At 42.4% G+C, this 17,919-nt stretch overlaps 1 protein-coding gene across 1 annotated transcript in view; it reads left to right on the top strand.

Moving 5' to 3' along the window:
* Positions 1–17,919, top strand: part of NME7 (NME/NM23 family member 7) — an 88,741-nt gene that overhangs the window by 61,169 nt on the left and 9,653 nt on the right. Inside the window, exon 11 of the mRNA XM_059466649.1 lies at positions 12,156–12,263. Within this exon, the coding sequence (XP_059322632.1) occupies positions 12,156–12,263 (108 nt within the window). The remainder of the gene's footprint in view (positions 1–12,155; positions 12,264–17,919) is intronic.

Raw genomic sequence — 17,919 nt, 5'->3', positions numbered from 1 at the left:
TGTCTAAATAATACAAAATCAATATATCATATCTTTGTTGTATCTCTGCTTAGGTATCTTAGATGGATTAAAGGGAAAAGTTTTGGTTCCCACTACTGTAGAGAAAGAGGTAGGCTTCTAACATAGCCGCTGATTATGTGATACCAGCCTAGTATAGACAAATATACAATGTAATCCTGCACTGGTAGGTTGATCAAAGGTAGTCTGCAGGGTTCTCTCCAGGACTTGTTTCTCACAGCTGCTCTGGATTACAATGTGATTTACCTGGCCTGTGGGAGGGTTTTAATACTGTTTAAAAATAAGAGTGTATTCCCCCTTATGAAAAGTCTTTGTCAGTAATACAAATAGCTGATCATCAGAACTTTTAGATTGTAGTGTCCTCCTGCAGTCAGAGGATGTCTGTCTCCCTTTCTTCTCATTTTTTTAGTATTTTTTTCTCCCTTCATTTTCCTTTACACTGTTCTATTTAAGGTTCTGCTGTAGTTGCAGAGGTTCCTAAGAATAGATTAATTAATATATTCAGTCCATAAAGGCAAGGTGAGAGCCTTTTTGAGAATATGATGGTTCTGGGTTAAATTTGTGGTTGTTTTCTTTGCTTCCATTGTGTTCTGTTTGGTTACAGCAGACGGCAAATCACTCTTTTACCTTGGACAGCAATGTTTTTGATATATAAAATACCAGAAAATGAATATTCAGGAAAATAAACCAGCTTATATCTTCATTTTTTCCTTGCAAAAAGGGAGCAATGTTTCCAAAAGATTTGGCAAGTTCTGAGGTCATTCTGTCTGGGAAAGAAAATTATACTATTACCACATTAAACAACTATTTTCCCCTTTGGTTTCATAGCACTCTGGTCACGGTGACCTTGTGTGTTTGTAGAATCTTTGATTTGAATAGATTAAGAGCATTTGCTTACATGCATGCCTCAGGTTTTTGTTGACTGTAGATAGCCTTGTCCTTTACTAGAATTCATCCCAGCCTCTAGTTGGAACATATTGGTTATGTTGTGCTGTTGCAAATACTTCACATTATGAGGTAATATGAGTGATATTTCATTTTTTAAAAATTAAGAAAATAATAAAGGTAGAATGTGGTAGAACAGCAAGTGCTTTTTCTAGAGCTCTGTAGATGGCAGTTAGCAAGAGTGAACACAGAAAGCTGCTTGATGAAATTGTGCAAGAGAGAAAGTTATAGCCATGTTGAAAAAGGGCAGTAGAACAGTTAACTTTTCCACACAACTGACGCCTTAAGTTTTAGCTTTCATGTTTTCCAGATTCTGTACTGCATTAGTATATAACTCTGAACTTCATATAAAGTGTTAGCAAGTTCTCCTCAGTTTAGTTAGACAAAATAATCTTTTTCCAGCCCGAGAACCAAGGACACTGTTACAGCTTCAGGCTCAAAATTATAAACAACTGCGAATTGTGGAGAGCAAACTGGGAGGATGGGGCTTCATAACCTGAAGCTGTTATGGGACAATTAACCTCAATATGTAATGGGCCAAAATTTACAAAAGTGTGGAAATGTGTGACCCGTCATCCATTTTGGGTGTAACCTTAGCCAGGCTCTTGTAATGCCCAAGGTGTATTCTTTGAAGGCCTTTTTAATAAATATCTACTTTATTCCTTTAGCACTGTCTAGCCTCTGTTCTAGGTAGCCTCTCAAGGCATCACAACCATGATGATTTTGTGATTGTGAGTATCCTGAAGTCGGCTGTTACTGTCCCAGAAAGTTTCATGTTTTTCAGTCAGCAGATTATGAATGGTGAATTCCTAGAAGTACATTACTTATTTTTCTCTTTTCCTTATCCCAGAGGACTTCTTGTTCAGGCTCTGCTTGGTCAACACTATCAGTAGTAGAAGTAGTAGCAGCCAAACAAGAAGGGAGCTGCAGATCACAGTGTATCTTAGATACTCTTGATGATAAATTGTCAAATGAGAGAAATCGGAGTTATGGAGAAGATTATTGTGGAAGGTGTTGAAAAACACCTGTAAGACAATGCAGTCATTGGTCACAGCCAGCATTACTTTGTTGAGGGGAAAGTCCTGCTTATCAAATCCGATTTCCTTTTATGACAAGGTGACCCACCCTGTTGATCAAGGGAAGCCAGCTGGTGTAATCTTTCTGGATTTTGGTAAAGTTTTCGACACTGTCTCTCACAGGATCCTTCTGGACAAGGTGTCCAGCATACAGCTGGATAAACACGTCATGGGATGGATGAGCAGCTGGCTCACAGGTTGGTCACAAAGGGTTACAGTTGTGACATCAGACTAGTGACCTGTCACTTGTGAGGTTCTGCAGGGCTTCATCCTTGGCCCTCTGCTCTTCAACAGAGCATAAATTACTTGTATGCAGGGCTGGAAGGGATATTGAACAAGTCTGCAGATTATATTGAACTGGGAGGAGCTGTTGACTCCCTCCATGTCAGAGACCCCACAAAAAGACCTTGATAAATGAGAAGGCTGGGCAATAACCAACCATATGAAGTTCAGCAAGGGAAAGTGCTGGATTTTGTACCTGGAATGGGGCAACCTGGCATGTACAGAAAGACTGAGAATGAGAAAGCAATGGGGAAAGCAGCGCCATGGAAAGGGACCTGGGGGTCCTGGTCCATGGAAAGGTAAACCTGGGCCAGCAGTGCCCTGCAGCCAGGAGGGCCAGCCCTGTCCTGGGGGCATCAGGTCCGGCATCACAGCCAGGCAGGGGAGGGGATTGTCCCACTCTGCTCTGAGCTGGGGCGGCCTCACCTGGAATATTGTGTGTAGCTCTGGTCACAACATAAGGAGGGTATGAAGCTGTTAGAGTGTCCAAAGTAGGGTAATGAGGATGGAGAAGGGGGAAGCTGTATGAGGGGCAGCTGAGGTCATTTGAGCTGCTCAGCCTGGAGAAAAGCAGACTGAAGACAGAGCTCACTGCAGTTACAGCTTCCTTGTGAGGATGAGAGGAGGGGCAGGCACTGATCTCTTCTCTGTGCTGACCAGTGACAGGACTTGAGGGAATGGCCTGAAGCTGTGTCTGGGGACATTTAGGGTGGATATTAGAAAAAGATTCTTCATACAAGGGGTGGCTGGGCCCTGGAACAGGCTCCTCGGGGAAGTGGTCACAGCACCAGGCTTGACAGAGTTCAAGAAGCATTTGGGCAATGGTCTTAGACACATGGTGTGACTCCTGGAGTGTCCTGTGCCAGGTCAGGAGTTGGATTGGCAATCCTTGTGGCTCCTTTCCAAGGCAGCTTTTTCTGTGATTCTGTATCTGCAGTTATTTTCTGTTTGAACTACCTTAATGAAGGCTTCAAAGTGGATGAAAACAAATACCGTGACCTAAGCCTTCCCTTCTGTAACAAAAAGCAGTAGTCTGGTTTCACATTTACAATGATGATGGGTATTGTTCTTGTTATTATTGTTATTATTCTTCCTCCTCTCATCAACTGCTGACGGCCAGCCTTAGCATTGTTGTGAGAAAAACTGCAACAGTAGTTTCCAGTATATATCACTGGTCTCATTGCCTGGGGATACTGTTAACTAAGCAAAAGCATTTTAGAAGCTGGATATAAAATGCTTAATTCAATTTCTGAGAACTTGCTGAATAATTTGCTGGTCTGTTTGATTCAGGCTGACATTCTCTGTTCTGCTGCAGGGCCACCTGAGCTGAATTTTTATCAGCTTCTTTCACTTACAGTATGATAGACTGTGTCTGATGTGCAAATGGGACTTCCCTTCAATACTTCTAATAAGAAGTTTTTCTTTTCTCTGCTTCCATTGATTTCCCACATCAAGGAACTAGAATGTGGCCAGGGTGGAAGATGGGTAAGCAGCAGTTCTTCATATTCCCACGGCAGCTCTCAGGTTCCCATAGGTGACCTGGTATAGTCTGAGTTCTGCAGACTGTGGCTTATCATCAGAGTGCTACGCAGGAATTACAAAGCATTACATCAAGGAGAGAGAATAGTTGAGGAACGGATCTGAGATTTTAAAGATATGAGCTGAAAGTTAGACATTGAACTTGCATTCTTGTGAATTGCGTATTTCTTTTGCGCCCCTGGAAAATTACTGTCTCACTGTCTTGGTTTCCCCACTCCAGAAAATGGGGTCCATGCTGCTATTTTCTGTTCTTTGTGTCTCTTCCTATAAGTTTTCCTATGAGATTTCCAGGCCAAGAACCATCTGTTATTATGTATAGGCACATTGGCTAATACAGCTAGTCCTGAACAGAGCAGGAGCTTTTAAAAAGTAGTTGTAACACAAACAATGAGTAATTCCTTCCATCAGAACAGGGCTGCTCACAACTGTGTAGGAAGATGGCAGCACTGCTGCCTCCAAGGTTGCACTGGAGAGGCTTTAGGGCACAAAATGGAAGGGGAAGGTCTCTCGCATTTGATGCTAAGAATCAAATGAAAATGATCTCTGGGGTTTGCAGCAGACATGTGAATTTTGTCTTTCAAGCCATCTCCATCTTCTGTTGAAGTGAATGGTCCAAAATTGGTTCAGCTTGGGAAGTCTCAGTAGAATTTCAGAGCATTTTTTTCTGCTTTGCAAAGTGTAAAGCTCCAATACCTAGACTGCTCTGCAAATGTAGAATTTAATCTCAAAAAAAATCAGAGGAAAAGGTGATTTGTAATTATTCTTGTTCTTACTGGGGAAAAATCAGCCAAAATACCTGCAGATGAAAAATAATGTCTTGCAATCTCGTAGTGACTTTTACTGGAGGCCCTTCACATATTTTGCTAATCTGAATTAATAAAATCTCGAAATATCTTTTGCAGCCTAGTGTGTTTTTGTCCTTGTTTTACAGGTGAATTAATAAATAGATTATATTCTGGGTGCCTTGGAAGGCATTGGAAAAGCATCAGTAGGACCATGTCACCTTTCAAACTTAAAGCATCTAGTAATGAAATTTACAGTTATACTGCATGTTCTGATGTCTTGTGGGGTTAATTGCTTTTCGGTTGTTAAATTTTTTGTTTTTCCAGCTTGTCAAGTAACATAAATATCCCTTATGGCACCCAGATAATGGGACAAGATAATGGGACAAGGTGGATATTTTATCTTTGTTCCTGTTTTGTGACCAGCTTGTATTTGGTATCTCAATTATCTTCAAGATTTCATCATCCACTCTAATTTACACCTCAGGTGTGTGGCTACCCAAGTTCAGCACATTGGCAATGGCAGACAGGTACACAAACTTTCTGAGCAGGACACTTATCATTAGAATCACTTAAACACCAACCAGAAGCACCAAGATCAGTGAAAATAGTGTCTTAGGCTGGCAAATGTGCCATGTGTGCTGCCCACAGCAGAGAACCTGCAGAGAGCTGGTGCAGAACCTTTGGGATGCCAGGGAGGAGGAGTGGTGGGAAGGTGCGGGAGGGAAACAGAGAGAAGCAAAGTGCCTGAGGGGATGGAGGGTGAGGAGGAGACAGAGTAGCAACTTGGACAGACTTGTGAGCTTCCAGAACACTGCCAACACTGGAGTGTGGAATATAATTTTAGGTCTGTTAACAAAACTTTTGAAAGACACAGGGCTTCAGACTGGTAGTTTGGAGGTTGACTGACTTTAAAATAAACAGAAAAGTAGATGAATTTTTTTTTTAATTTTTTTTTAGTCAGACAAGAGTAAGTTTACGTAATAGAATAAACTATGGTTTGAGACGTTGCTGCTACTGTTGCAAAACTGTTTGATTTTGGAAGGAGTTTCACCTCACGTGCACTTTTTATAGGCCTTGCAATTGAAAATTTGACTACTGTTGCCTGGATCAGATCAATTCATTTGCTGAACAAACCTTTACAGCCATCCTTTTTCCTGTAGAGAACTGCAGACACACAGACTTGGCTCAGTTAAAAGTATGAGAACCTTGTCAGAATGGACAGTAAGTAATCTATTCTGGCATCAGCCAGGATAAGACAGGCTGGAAGTCCAGGTGAAGTGTGCAGTGCTAAGGGGAGAGATGGTTAGGCTAAATACTATAAAGACTTTGCAGCTTTTCCAGGTTCTTGAGTTTGGCTTGTGATAAAAATTCAAAGGTGAGGGGAGTTTAGTGTGTGTGTTTAAAGGAGGTTACTTTGGCTTGATTATTTTTTTTGGTGATATGTGGAAAGTACAAAAGCACTTTCAGGTTACACTGACTCCCTTGAAGTCTGTGTAAGGCCTTTGATACTGACTCTATTTGTACGTGACATTGCTGCAGCTCATGTGGAACACAAAGAGAAAACATGTCACTCAACAAGTGACTTCTGTTCTGGATTGGTTTGTGAAATGTAAACTGAAGAAGCCTCTTGCATGCTCTTTAAGACTGACCTGGGTTTGTATTTAGAAGCTTTCTGAAGCACCTTTCTACGGGCAGACCCCAGGTTTCAAGGCAAAATTCTTCCCCAGTTAAAGTTTTTACAGTGGCAACAGCACCACCATCTTATGTAATTTTTCTCTGTAATAGAGACAGAAGGGTTAGTTTAGGGTGATGAACTGGACCTTGAGTTGCTGCAGGAGTAGAAAATTGTGTTCTGCAGCAGCTGATGTTGATTTCCAAGTGACCTATTACATGAAACGGAGCAACATAAACCAAGGCAGAGCTAACAAATCAGGAAGCACACATGTCACAAGTGGTTTGCTAGAGTTTGGAGGGAGTATGAGCTGCAAAGAAAACATGTGAAGCAAGCCAAGGCAAGCTAGCCCTTTTGGTATCATGCACAAGGTCACCTATGACCACAGGTTTCACTTTGACACTTAAGCATTTGTCTTTGGATGAGAACTTGTGTGAAGAATCTCTTGGACTGATCTGAAGGTGTTCTCACAGTAACAGTAGTGTTAAAGAGTTTGTAGCTTCAATCAGCATTGCAAGAGGTGCTTGTCCCCTATCCTGTCTTGTATGACAAAGGTTGTCCTACTGTTTTACTTCTTGCTGATGGCTTGTAGGAACAAGTATTTTGTCCAGCTCCCTACTGCAACCATCAGTCTTTGATATGACTGGTGCTAAAATGCCCTGAAAATAAAAGTCACCTGAAGAACTATGATGATGTGAAGAGAGAGAAGCACTTATCCTTCCTTAGCTTCCATAATTGCTGCGCTGCAAATATTGTTTCAGATCATTTTTATGCACTACATAGGAAGCTCAGGTGCCTTGCTTGGATGAGGCAGTAGGCTTTCCAATGCCTGAAGGTCAGCCAGACAAATTCTAAGGTGAATGGCAGAATTTACATAATTTTATTTGTTCACAGTTAATGTATGTTCTGTTCTCTTGACAAGGGCATAGCTCATCCTTATGAGGAGAAAGGTGCTTGAGGTTTGCCTGAGGCTGGCTCTTCGTCCTGGATTAGGTGGCACCCTCAAAGGGAGAGAGGGACCATCTCATTGCTGACAGCAGCAGAGCGTGGAAAACTGCAGAAGGAAGAAGCTTCATGAGTGCAGGGTGGGGAAGGCAGAGGTGGGGAGACCAAGTCAACACAAAGCCTTTAGAAAGGGATGAATGAGGAATGCCAAGAAGAGTAAGGAGCAGGGGCACAGCCAGGGCTCAGCTAGAATAGGAAAACAGTTTATGAGAGTGTGGAGGGATCTGTGCAGTCTGTTACAGCCCAAGAGGTCCTCTGAATGCTGCTGATCTGAAAGCAAAACTAAAAGAAGGAACCTGCTTGCTAACCAGAGAGGGTGTGGCTAGAGAAGATTTGATCAAACTCCTTTTTTTATTCTGCTTTATTCAAGAGGGCCAGTACATTTTCAAAATTCCTTCATTCTAGTTCATGTTAATAAGAACAAAATCTTAGGCTGTAATGGTTCCTTTGTGTAGTTTTGATTCATTCAGTGGCCTTTCTAGATAACCAATTAAATATTCAGGACAGTGCTTAAAAAATTGGCCAGATTTTCTTGAAATTTGCAGTTTTGACTAAATTTTCTTGAAACCTGCAGTTTTGGCTGGTGTACCTGTTACTATTCTACTTAACTTCCATCCAGCCCATGAAAAAAGTGCAGCCTTTTGTAGGAAAAGCAGTTAATGAGCTTTGCTTATGAATATGTTTATGATGTTTTCAGTTTGATTGTGACATATTACTGGCATTGGTAACATTTTTGTTTCCTTTCACTTGTGTAGAAATAGAAACATTTTAGAAATGTGCTAAGTACTTCATGCAGGCATTGTTGCATTGTACACAGTTACCTGATAAAGAGAAACATGAAATATATGCATCTGTATCTCACACAGGATAAGGATCTTCAAAGGGCTATCTGTAGATCAAAGCCCAGCTGTAAGGGGTGATCAAATAACTTGCTGAATAAGACCAGAGGCTGAAGCCTTTTGGTACAGCAGCCCTGGTTTGTTTTGCCGTAGACAAAACAGTGTCAGTGTCTTCTTGTGTGAGATCCCAGTTTTGTGTCATCCCCGTTTGCACGTGCACACGAAGCTCCAGCACACACTCATCAGTCTCCTCTCATGCATATGGCAGAGCTGTAGCAGCTCTTAACCCCTCCATCATCCCACTCTCCACTCCTTTAAAAAAAAAATCTGAAAATCATTGCAGAGAACACATACTCCTAGAAACTAGACTCAGGCAAAAGCTTAGGAAGAAGATTTAAAAGGGGATGGTGGGGCATGGGGAAACCAACCCAAAGCCCATTGTTTGTATCTCCCTTTTAAGACAGATGAGGCTCTATAAATAAAATTATTGGTAAGCTTCCTGGCATGGACCAGAAGAGTGTGTATTAATACTTGCTATGAGCAATAAGTTCCATAATGAACTCTGTTCTTCCCTGAAACATTCCCAAGATTTCCAGCTATACATACACAAGGACACAATATATGAGCTGTACAGCTCTTTGTATCTCCATCATTTACAGAGACCTTGTTTCTTCATGATTCCTCAATGGTGCAATTAGAAAGCAGTGGACTAGTAAAACTTTGGAATTGACAATTATTGTACTTTTTTGGCTGTGTAAATGTAAGCAGAGACAGTTTCTGCTGTTTGTTAACTAATGGCAAGAAAAGTTTATTTAGATTCTTATTAATCAGGTCTTAACAGTGTAAAGTGCTGAAGGACCTACCTTTGAGCAGTTCTGACCCAGTGCAATTCCAGACAGAACAGAATGCATCCCTCTTTGTACAAGAGTTTCAGGAGGGCACTAGAATGCGTAACAACCTGCGTTGAAAAATGGAAGGAAGAACAGGAGATTGCACAGTGCAACAGCAGAAGCTTTTGCCCACGTTAGTAAGAAAGAATGAGTCCACAGGAAGAAACACGATGTCTTTTGTCTTAAAGTTGTGAAGTAGAAATGACAGCTTACGACAAATGGTAAGTTAAGAGACCATAGCCGCTCTTAAAAACAGAGAGAAGAGAAGAAAAAAAGTGAGTTTGATGAAGAAGATGAGTGAAGGAAAATCTTGTGGAATTTTCATAAGAAACAGCATTTCTGGACTTGTTGGAGGACAGAACAGTTTTAGCAAAAGAGTTTTTGATGGATAGGGAGTAAACAGAATATAATACAAAGCATTAGCTTTTTGGACTTGAGCTGTCCCTAAATTGTTTACAAAGGTTTCATAACCATGATCATTTTTTCTAGTATTCCCAAACTTTCATTAAAATGATTGGAAGCTCCAGTGCTATTGCTGGCTTCTTGACAGCTAGTTGTTACTGCAATCAACAGTTGCTTGAAGGAAGGCTTGATTAAAGTGTCACATTGTTGTAGTGAACTGGCATGTGACTTTTGTTTCTCCAGCAGATTTCCTTATCTCAAGCCTTTAATGAGGACCATTTAGAAGAGCGGGGGGGGGGGGGGGGGGGGGGTTTCTCCTTGGGGCTTTTTTTTTTTTTTAAAGCGGAACTTCTGAACTTTCCTCTTAAGCAAAATTCATTTGATGTTGAGTGTGTCTTATTCAAATGTCCTTGACATTCATATCAAAAAATCTTTCATAACCTGTGCCGTACAGACAGTAACAATGAGGAACTGAAACTTCTCCTCATATCATGTTTTGGGTTATACACACTCCAAGCATTAAAGCAGTTTAATTGTCTTCCAGGCGGGTAACAGACCATAATAATCGTTAATTGTTATGATAGGAAAATATATAGGACTTGCTGAGCTAAAGTCCAATTGTCTTAGTTTGGTAATGAGACATAAACAATGGGGGAAGCTGGAAAGTGGACAGAGGGTGTTTTTTGTCAGATAATGCTCTTGTGAGGTCTTTTAGAACTAGCTTAAAACATTCACTGCCATCCCAGAAGAGGGACTGATTTTCATTTGTACCTGTGCAAGGTTTTCCAGGCCAGCTAAGAGCTACTGATTAAGTCAAGTCGAACCCATTTGACACTGAAAGTTAGAACGTGCTTTTACAATCCCGTTTGACGACTCCGTTGTGGGAACAGTAACCTCCAGCTGTGACACTGAAACCAACACCTGGGAGTGGCACAGTGAAACTGCACTGGCCACTTCCAAAATGATTACACTCTAATGTACCCGGTGCCTATTTAGAAAGGGGCTGATGAAGGCTTTGTTGGCAAGGAAAGAGTTCTTTTCTTTATTCAGTAACTGTAGTGTGAGCTTGTCATCCACCCGTCCCCTCACAGGCACTTGTGGGAGAACATCCAAAGGGTTTTAAGGAGGGAAAACTGGGTTAATTTCACTGTGCATGAGATAGATCTTGGAGAAGAGCCTCCAGGGTGTTGGAAAGAGAGGCCAAGGGTGTGGGTAGCATAGGAAAGGGGTTAAAAGACAACAGTGCAAGGTGATAGTGCAGAGAAGTACAGCAGGACTTCACTGTGGCTTGGAAGAAAGAGTATGGTGGAGGGGAGAGCCAGTGAAGGCAGTCCTCCGGGGTATGAGGGAAATACTACAGTAAAAATGTGGGGGAGGAATGTTATCTCAGGACCTGAGTATCTGCTGTAGTAGAAAGGCCTCTGAGAGGCCTAAGAGGTATTTGGCATTGTAAATGAAGAAGAGGACTGAAATGTTAATTTCAAAGAACAAAGAAAGATGTAGATTCTGGACTGCTCCTTAGAAGGGATAAGATGTTGGCACTAGTCACAGTGTCAAAGGAGAAGACTGAGAGGAGTTTCAGCAGCTGGACTTCACAAATGTCATATTCTGAATCAAGTAGCTCCATGCTAAGGGGAGCAATCTGCAAGACAGCACATTTGTGTCTGCTCACAGACAGCACATCCAGTGCTTGAGAGCTGCAAAGGTCTTAACATAAGCTAACTGTGTTAATGCAAGTACCAGTAAGGTGTTTCTGCAATAAGGGTCCTGTATGTGACCCAACATGGCTTGTTTGGCCCAGTTTCAAGGAGGTATTCCTAGCCACAGTTGTGTTTTTTTCAGCAGCTGTCTATGTGTGTAGTACAGGTTGGAATTTCTCTTTTTATAGAATCATAGAATGGTTTGGGTTGGAAGGGATCTTCAGGATCAAGTAGTTCCAAACCCTCTTGCCATAGCCAGAGATACCTTCCGCTACACCAGGTTACTCAGAGTCCCATTTCACCTGTCCTTGAACAGCTCCAAGGATGGGGCATTCACAGTTTCTCTGTACAACTCGTCCCAGTGTCTCGCCACTCTCGACGTGAAGAATTTCTTTGTAGTATTTTTCTAAACCTGCTCTCTTTCAGTTTAAAGCCATTCACCCTTGCCCTATCATTGCCTATCCTAGCAAGGTCAGTCTCCAGCTCTGCTATAGCCTCCTTTAGGTACCCGAAGGCTGCTCTAAGGTTCTCTTGGAAACTTCCCAGGTTGAACAACCTCAGCTCTCTCAACCTGTCATCACAGGAGAGGTGCTTCATTCATGGCCCTCCTCTGGACTCACTCCAACAGGTCCACGATCTTCTTACGCTGGGGGCCCCAGAGCTGGATGCAGAATGCCACGCAGGGTCTCACCAGAGTGGAGCGGGGTGGAGAATCCCCTCCCTCACCCTGCTGGCCATGCTGCTTTTGATGCAGCCTAGGATACAATTGGCATGTTGCTGGGTCATGTCAACCTTCTTGTCCACCAACACCCCCAGGTCCTTCTCCTGAGGGCTGCTTTCAATCTAGATTTTCTTTTACGGTGTACTACACATATTTTAATATACTACTCATATTTTAATAGCATAATAATATTTTACTTTATAAGGTTATCTTGCATCCATGATACAAATGAACAGTGTGGTTCACAAAGGTCTTCTGGTTTGTTTGTTTGTGTTCAATAGGTATTAGCCCGTCACCTCCGACCTGGAACTCTGCGTGCTGTCTTTGGGAAGGACAAGATTCAGAATGCTGTTCACTGCACAGACCTGCCTGAAGATGGACTTTTAGAGGTAAGGCTTGCTAGGCAAACGTTCTCACAGGAAGTTGTAAAGTGAAATGCTTCTCTTGACACTCTTTTAAGCCAGTAAGTGTTTTCTATGTGGAGTAGCTGTGTTGTAGACCAGACTAGACACAAAAAGAGAAAGTTTATTAAGGGTGTTTGACTCAGTTAATTCTGATACTGTAAAAAAATTCATCCATGCAGTTTTCTTGAATGAATATAGTACAATTCAATGGAATGAAACTCAAGAGTCTTCTCTTTGTCTGAATGTGTCCTTGGGTCTGAACATCAGTACCTGACAGTGCTTCTGCAGCGACACTTTCTTAGCCCTTTCTTGGGTGACCACGCTGACTCCTGAACTAAATTGTGTCTACAGTGAACTTGTGTGGAGCTTGGAATATTACAGGCAGTAGGGATTCAAATCCTCCAGATAGGGCCTAGGTTTATTTGTAGACAGTCATACTTATGTACATCAGTTAATATTTCCTGTGTTCTATATTAACTTACTAATTATTATCTGATTTTGGCTTTGTATGCCAAAATTTAAAGTCCAATAAAATGAGAAAATTATAAATTGTAGGAATTTGTAAAGACAGAAGTACTCACTATGAAAACCAGAATAAGCTCATTCACTTAATTCTGTGCCTTAAACTAAGGTCCATGGCAAGGGGTTGAAGTGGTGTGTAATCTTGGATGGATTTCTGTGCTGTGTCAATGGAGATGCTTTTCCAGTGCATGCACAGCTTATTTTTTGCTGCCTGTATGTATTTGTGAATGCTTTGCTGTCAGGTATAGCAGAACCATTGAGCAGCAAGTGCTGTCCTACTTAGATAATTTTGCATTGCCAAAATGGTGGTTTCATGGGGGAGTGAGGAAGAGCTAACTTCATCTTCCTCCATGAAATAACCTGTGGGTTAAAGTGCTTTTGCTAGGAAATCCCATCTAGTTTAAGGTACAGACTAGTGAAATTCAACACTGAGGATGGCAACCAGTATAAACAACATTGCAGCTTTTTTACCATTTTCAAGATATCATTAAAAGTTAACAATTTTTAGTCTTTCCCTTAGGGTTTATACATGCAAACAGGTATTTTTTCACCACATGCCTGGAGTTCCTCATCCATGGCTTTCCAGTGGCAGCAGAACAAAGGGCACCGGCTGTAAGGGAAAAATTAAACAAGCCAACACTCAAAGAACATTTTAGTACTCCATCAGAATTTTCCACTGTCTGTTACCTTTACATTGGTGCAAAGCAGGTTTTGCTGGTTGTTTAAATTGTGTTCAGAGCTACTATAAGTGAGGCAAGAGTTACTTCTCCAAAACAAAAATTGAGCCTGGCATTCTTTCTGAAGGGTCTCCATTACATGTGTTTGTCTTTCAAATCCTGCAGCTCAGTCATAACCAAAGTTGTTGATCTGGTATTACTCTGACTACACACCTTGCAGTTCCTGGTGTAGTCTGATAATTTTAACAGTACCTTGTTGATTGGTTTTTTTTGGGAAAGAGATCTGAGGTAGTTTTTTGCCATAGGCATAATTGTGTGCAGAATATTGCAGTTCATCAGTCTGTAGTTTCTTCTATAACAGCCCAGGTTAAGCCTGCATTTGTAAAGGACGTCACTCTATGTTGTTTAGTGAGTAAATAAAGCAGTGAATGTTTTGAATTGAGAACAGTGAGTTTGTACAAAGGAAACCTTGGCTGTACCTGTTGGTTGGCGTGTGGAGTATTTATACTGTTAATGCTGAAGCAGCTTATTAGATGTCCCTCCCACAGTCCTGACTCCTGCTGTGGCTGCGTGTCCTGTGTGCACACAGGATGCCTGCAGTGCCCAGGGCATCCTGGAGGAAACATGGAGGGACTGCTGCTCTTGACACTGTGTATGGAAAGCTGAATAGGTTGGTTTGTGTCTTAATTGGTTTTGCGCCTTTTGAACTTCCAGAACCAAATGGAGATGGAAAGGGGAGATCCGTGGTTGACTAAGTATTCTGTGATGGGCCTTTAGATGCATAGTGTTTATGGAAGCACAACAGAAGCATGTTCCCTTGTGGAAGGGAACACACTGGTGCCTTCCTGGGAACTTTGGTACTTTTAGTGCAAGACACTGCTTATCTTAAGATTTCTCCACCTTTCTCTTCAGTTTTCATCACCCAGCTTCAGATCTAGCTGAAATTTGAAGAATTTGCAATAGCAACTGCTGTCTCATTGTCCGCAAACGGAGACTTCTTAGAGGAGATGGGCTAGGTAATTGAGAATTAGATAAAATGCTTTCTGAAGTTAATAGCCAAAATCTAGGGGGCTTTGGTGTTTTGCACTTAATTGACTGTCACTGGGAAGGGCAAGGTTGTAACCTTTCTCCCAAAAATCATGACTAAGGAGTACTTGGTGAAAGGAGACGGAACACTGTCTTGGGAACAACAAGAACTAATTAACTAAATAAGGGTCAGCTTGTGCACCTAGTTTAGAACGCTATACTTAAATAATGTAGTACAGCAATTTTTCAGTGTTTTTCTTTTAGACCTCCTTTCCATGGATCTGAAAAAAGGAAAGTTTACTTTTAATCTTAAAACCCCCTCAAACAAACAAACCAACCTCAAAAGCAAATATGAGCACTTGCTCCCACCAGTATGACCCTTAACTCCTGTCTTTGTTCTACAAACGACTTCACATTTTAGGCAGTGACTAAAGAATATCAGAATTAATGAATAACTCACTTTTGCTCAAGAAAGGAGGGGAGATGCAGTTGAACCTTAAATGCAGCTGGTCACAGTAGTAAAATCAGTGTATTTTCATTTGCAGAACTTTAAGTGCTCTTTTTTATTCCTAGCTTAGTGATACAGGAATGTGAATATTGCCCTCATCTCTTGGATGAGTTGTTTGACTTAGTAGGTCAGGCACTTACTTATTCACTTCATAGACTTGTGTGTCCTCTTATCAGTACAAAATGTATTTTTACAAGTGACAATGAGAAGACACAAATAGCTCAGAACAGTTTGTTTTCTCAGCCTTGTCATCAGTTTCTCATTTTAATGAGAAGAGGAAAGAAAGGAGGAAGAGTGGAGAAGGGAGACTGATAGCAATGGAGTATTTGTGAGATGATGAAGACTGAAGGTTCAACCAGCAGCTGATTGTTGTGTTAGACATTCATTCAGAGCAGGCAGTTGCATTTGTTTCCCACATCCAAAGCAAGTACAGCTCTACCTCTTGTCAGGTTTTTTTTCTGTTTTGTATAAAGCAGGTGCTATTTGGAGAAAGCAATTGCAGTACTCACCTGCTTTCATGTTCCTTGTGAGTCAGGTAGGGCCAGGACTGGAACATGCAAATTTTATATGCCAAGGAACTGCTCTGTTTCACAGACTAGGGATGTGTCATCTGCATGTGATGAAAGATGATTCTGTTTCTCAACTCACCGTCTTTGACCTGAGGAACGTTTCTGATAAATATATTGATGAAATAGAAGCTTGCAAACTGTTGGATCTGATGAATCATCATTCTCTAGACAAAAGAAGTTTCCTTAAAGTTGATCATTCCTGGAATAGTTCTTAATCAAAGTAGTGATACACGTATTGCGGCTACCAGACTTCACAGTTTGTGTCCCTCTTTAAAGAAGTGAAGGCAAATTAAAAATCAATCATAAAGTCTTTATTCACATCACTGAAACTACAGTGAGTAAAATTTCCCACAGGAGGTGGTGCTGTACACACACCTCAGTTCCCTGGGTCTCAAGTGGCTCAGTACCTTTCAGATTAAGCAGGAAACCACGTAATTAGAAAACTGGTAGCCCAGAACTGCAGTTACAACAAAACCAGAATTTCTGGGGTTTGGGACACTCCGTCTGTAACTTGTTGCTCATACTGTGCAGTTCTTTTTGGTTTTGGTTTTTTGTGTGTGTGAGCATTTCCATAAGGGCGTTTGCAATGCAGAAAATCACTCTGGGGATATAGAATGCACGCATCTGGGGTGATCTAAAATGTCTCCGTTGCAGTGCAGCCTGCTGAGCCACCCAGGCTGGCTTTGTGTTCTTGTGCCATGGTGTTGGGGCAATCAGTCAGTCTCACGGAGTTTCTTTGCATAATTACCAATTCCTTAATAGTCATACATGTGTTTTTGTGTGTGTACTTAGACACAGGAGAAGATGCTGCCCTCAGAGAGACATGCATGAGAAGGGATTTGCTGTGGGATGGATAAAATTGAGTTCTGGGTGAAACAGCCTTTTCCCTGTTGCCGAGGGCGACGCTGTTATTAGGTGACTAATCCTTGGACAATATAGTGACAATTGCTGCGGGTGTGTGCTTACCCGTGCCTTTGTGTGCCTGCTAGGCTACGAGTGGAACTGCAGAGGGGGGTGATCTCTCGAGCCCCTTTTCGTGGGAGTGGGGGATGTGCCAGCTGCCTTCCCAACCTAGTGTCCCCCGGGCGCTCTCAGCTGGCGCTGCGTGTGCCGCCGCATGGCCCCGGGTGCGCCAGGCTCCTGCTTGGGCATCGCACCGTGTCAGTTTTCAGCGTCACGGGCAGCTCTCCAGGCGGGCAGGAGCGAGGAGCTGCTCGAGTGTCGTTTGCTGGCCTTTTCCCTTGCCTCAGAGCTATTTGTGGCACTCACAGACATGAAAATAACCTATCAAAGGGGGATGACTTTGCTGTTATCAAAGAGTGGGTTTCATCTGTCTCCCGAGAGAGCTGTCATGACGGTTGTTTTTTTCCCTATCGTTTCTTTGAATTTCAGCTGTACGGTGGCGTTCAAGTGTAGGGCTGGAGACTGGCTGACTGTACAACAAACTGCTGGAGGCTCTTTGTTCCTTTGCTCAGCCTTGCACCAGTGAGACTGGCTTACTGCTCCTGGGGCATTAAAGCAAACAAGTAATATCACCTAGGGACAGATCGGCTACAGTGATCTGCTGGACAGAGACTCCCACAGCTCTGGCTCTGGAAGTTCAGCCGCCTGGATCCGGCCTTGGGAAGATGTGAGCTGATGTTGTACAGTGAGCGGTGACTGCATGGTCCAGTTCAGCAGAAGTGTTTTGTCCAGACTGGTGCTGTGGACAATGAAAACTGTGATAGTTTTGCTCAGACTTGGAGACTTGGTATAAGCAGAATGCTCTGCTGAGTGTTAAGAGCTGTACTGCTCCTAAGCTTTTGGTGCAGTGTGTATTCCACCTGCTAAAGGCCAGCTGTCCTTGGTCTGGCATTCCAGATCATGCCAGGAGAAGCATGTCTTATTTTTCCTTTCCCTTTCCATTTTTTCAGGGAGGCTGAGGGCAGGGTGGTATTTTAGGAAGCTGTTCAGGGTGGATAGGGGAGCAGTTGCTTTGGAGGGGGGAACACAACGTGTGTTTCCATAACCACTTCCTGTTACTGCAGCACTCTGCTGGCTGCCACCTTGCCCTTTCCTGTGTGCTGCCTCCTTGGCTGCCCACTGCCAATGTCTGGACATGGGAGTGTGATGCAAGGTGCTCACTATCGTCCACCCTGGAAATGCTTCTGTACCACTAATGAGCTGATCCGTGGGCTGAGGTTAAAGTGCAACAGTTTAGGATGGAAGCCATCAGAAGGACGTAGCTCTGTTAAACTAGTCCTTTTTGTTGCATCGAGGTATAGTCCAAGCAATTTAATAAAGCATGTCAATGAGTAACTCTCAGAAGCGTCGGTGGAATTTGTGTGTATCACACTTGG

This window comes from Ammospiza nelsoni, chromosome 2, assembly GCF_027579445.1.
Source record: "Ammospiza nelsoni isolate bAmmNel1 chromosome 2, bAmmNel1.pri, whole genome shotgun sequence".
Classification (NCBI taxonomy): Eukaryota; Metazoa; Chordata; class Aves; order Passeriformes; family Passerellidae; genus Ammospiza; species Ammospiza nelsoni.
The sequence above is the reverse complement of the archived record's forward strand: the minus strand, read 5'-3'. Positions and strand labels throughout refer to the sequence as shown.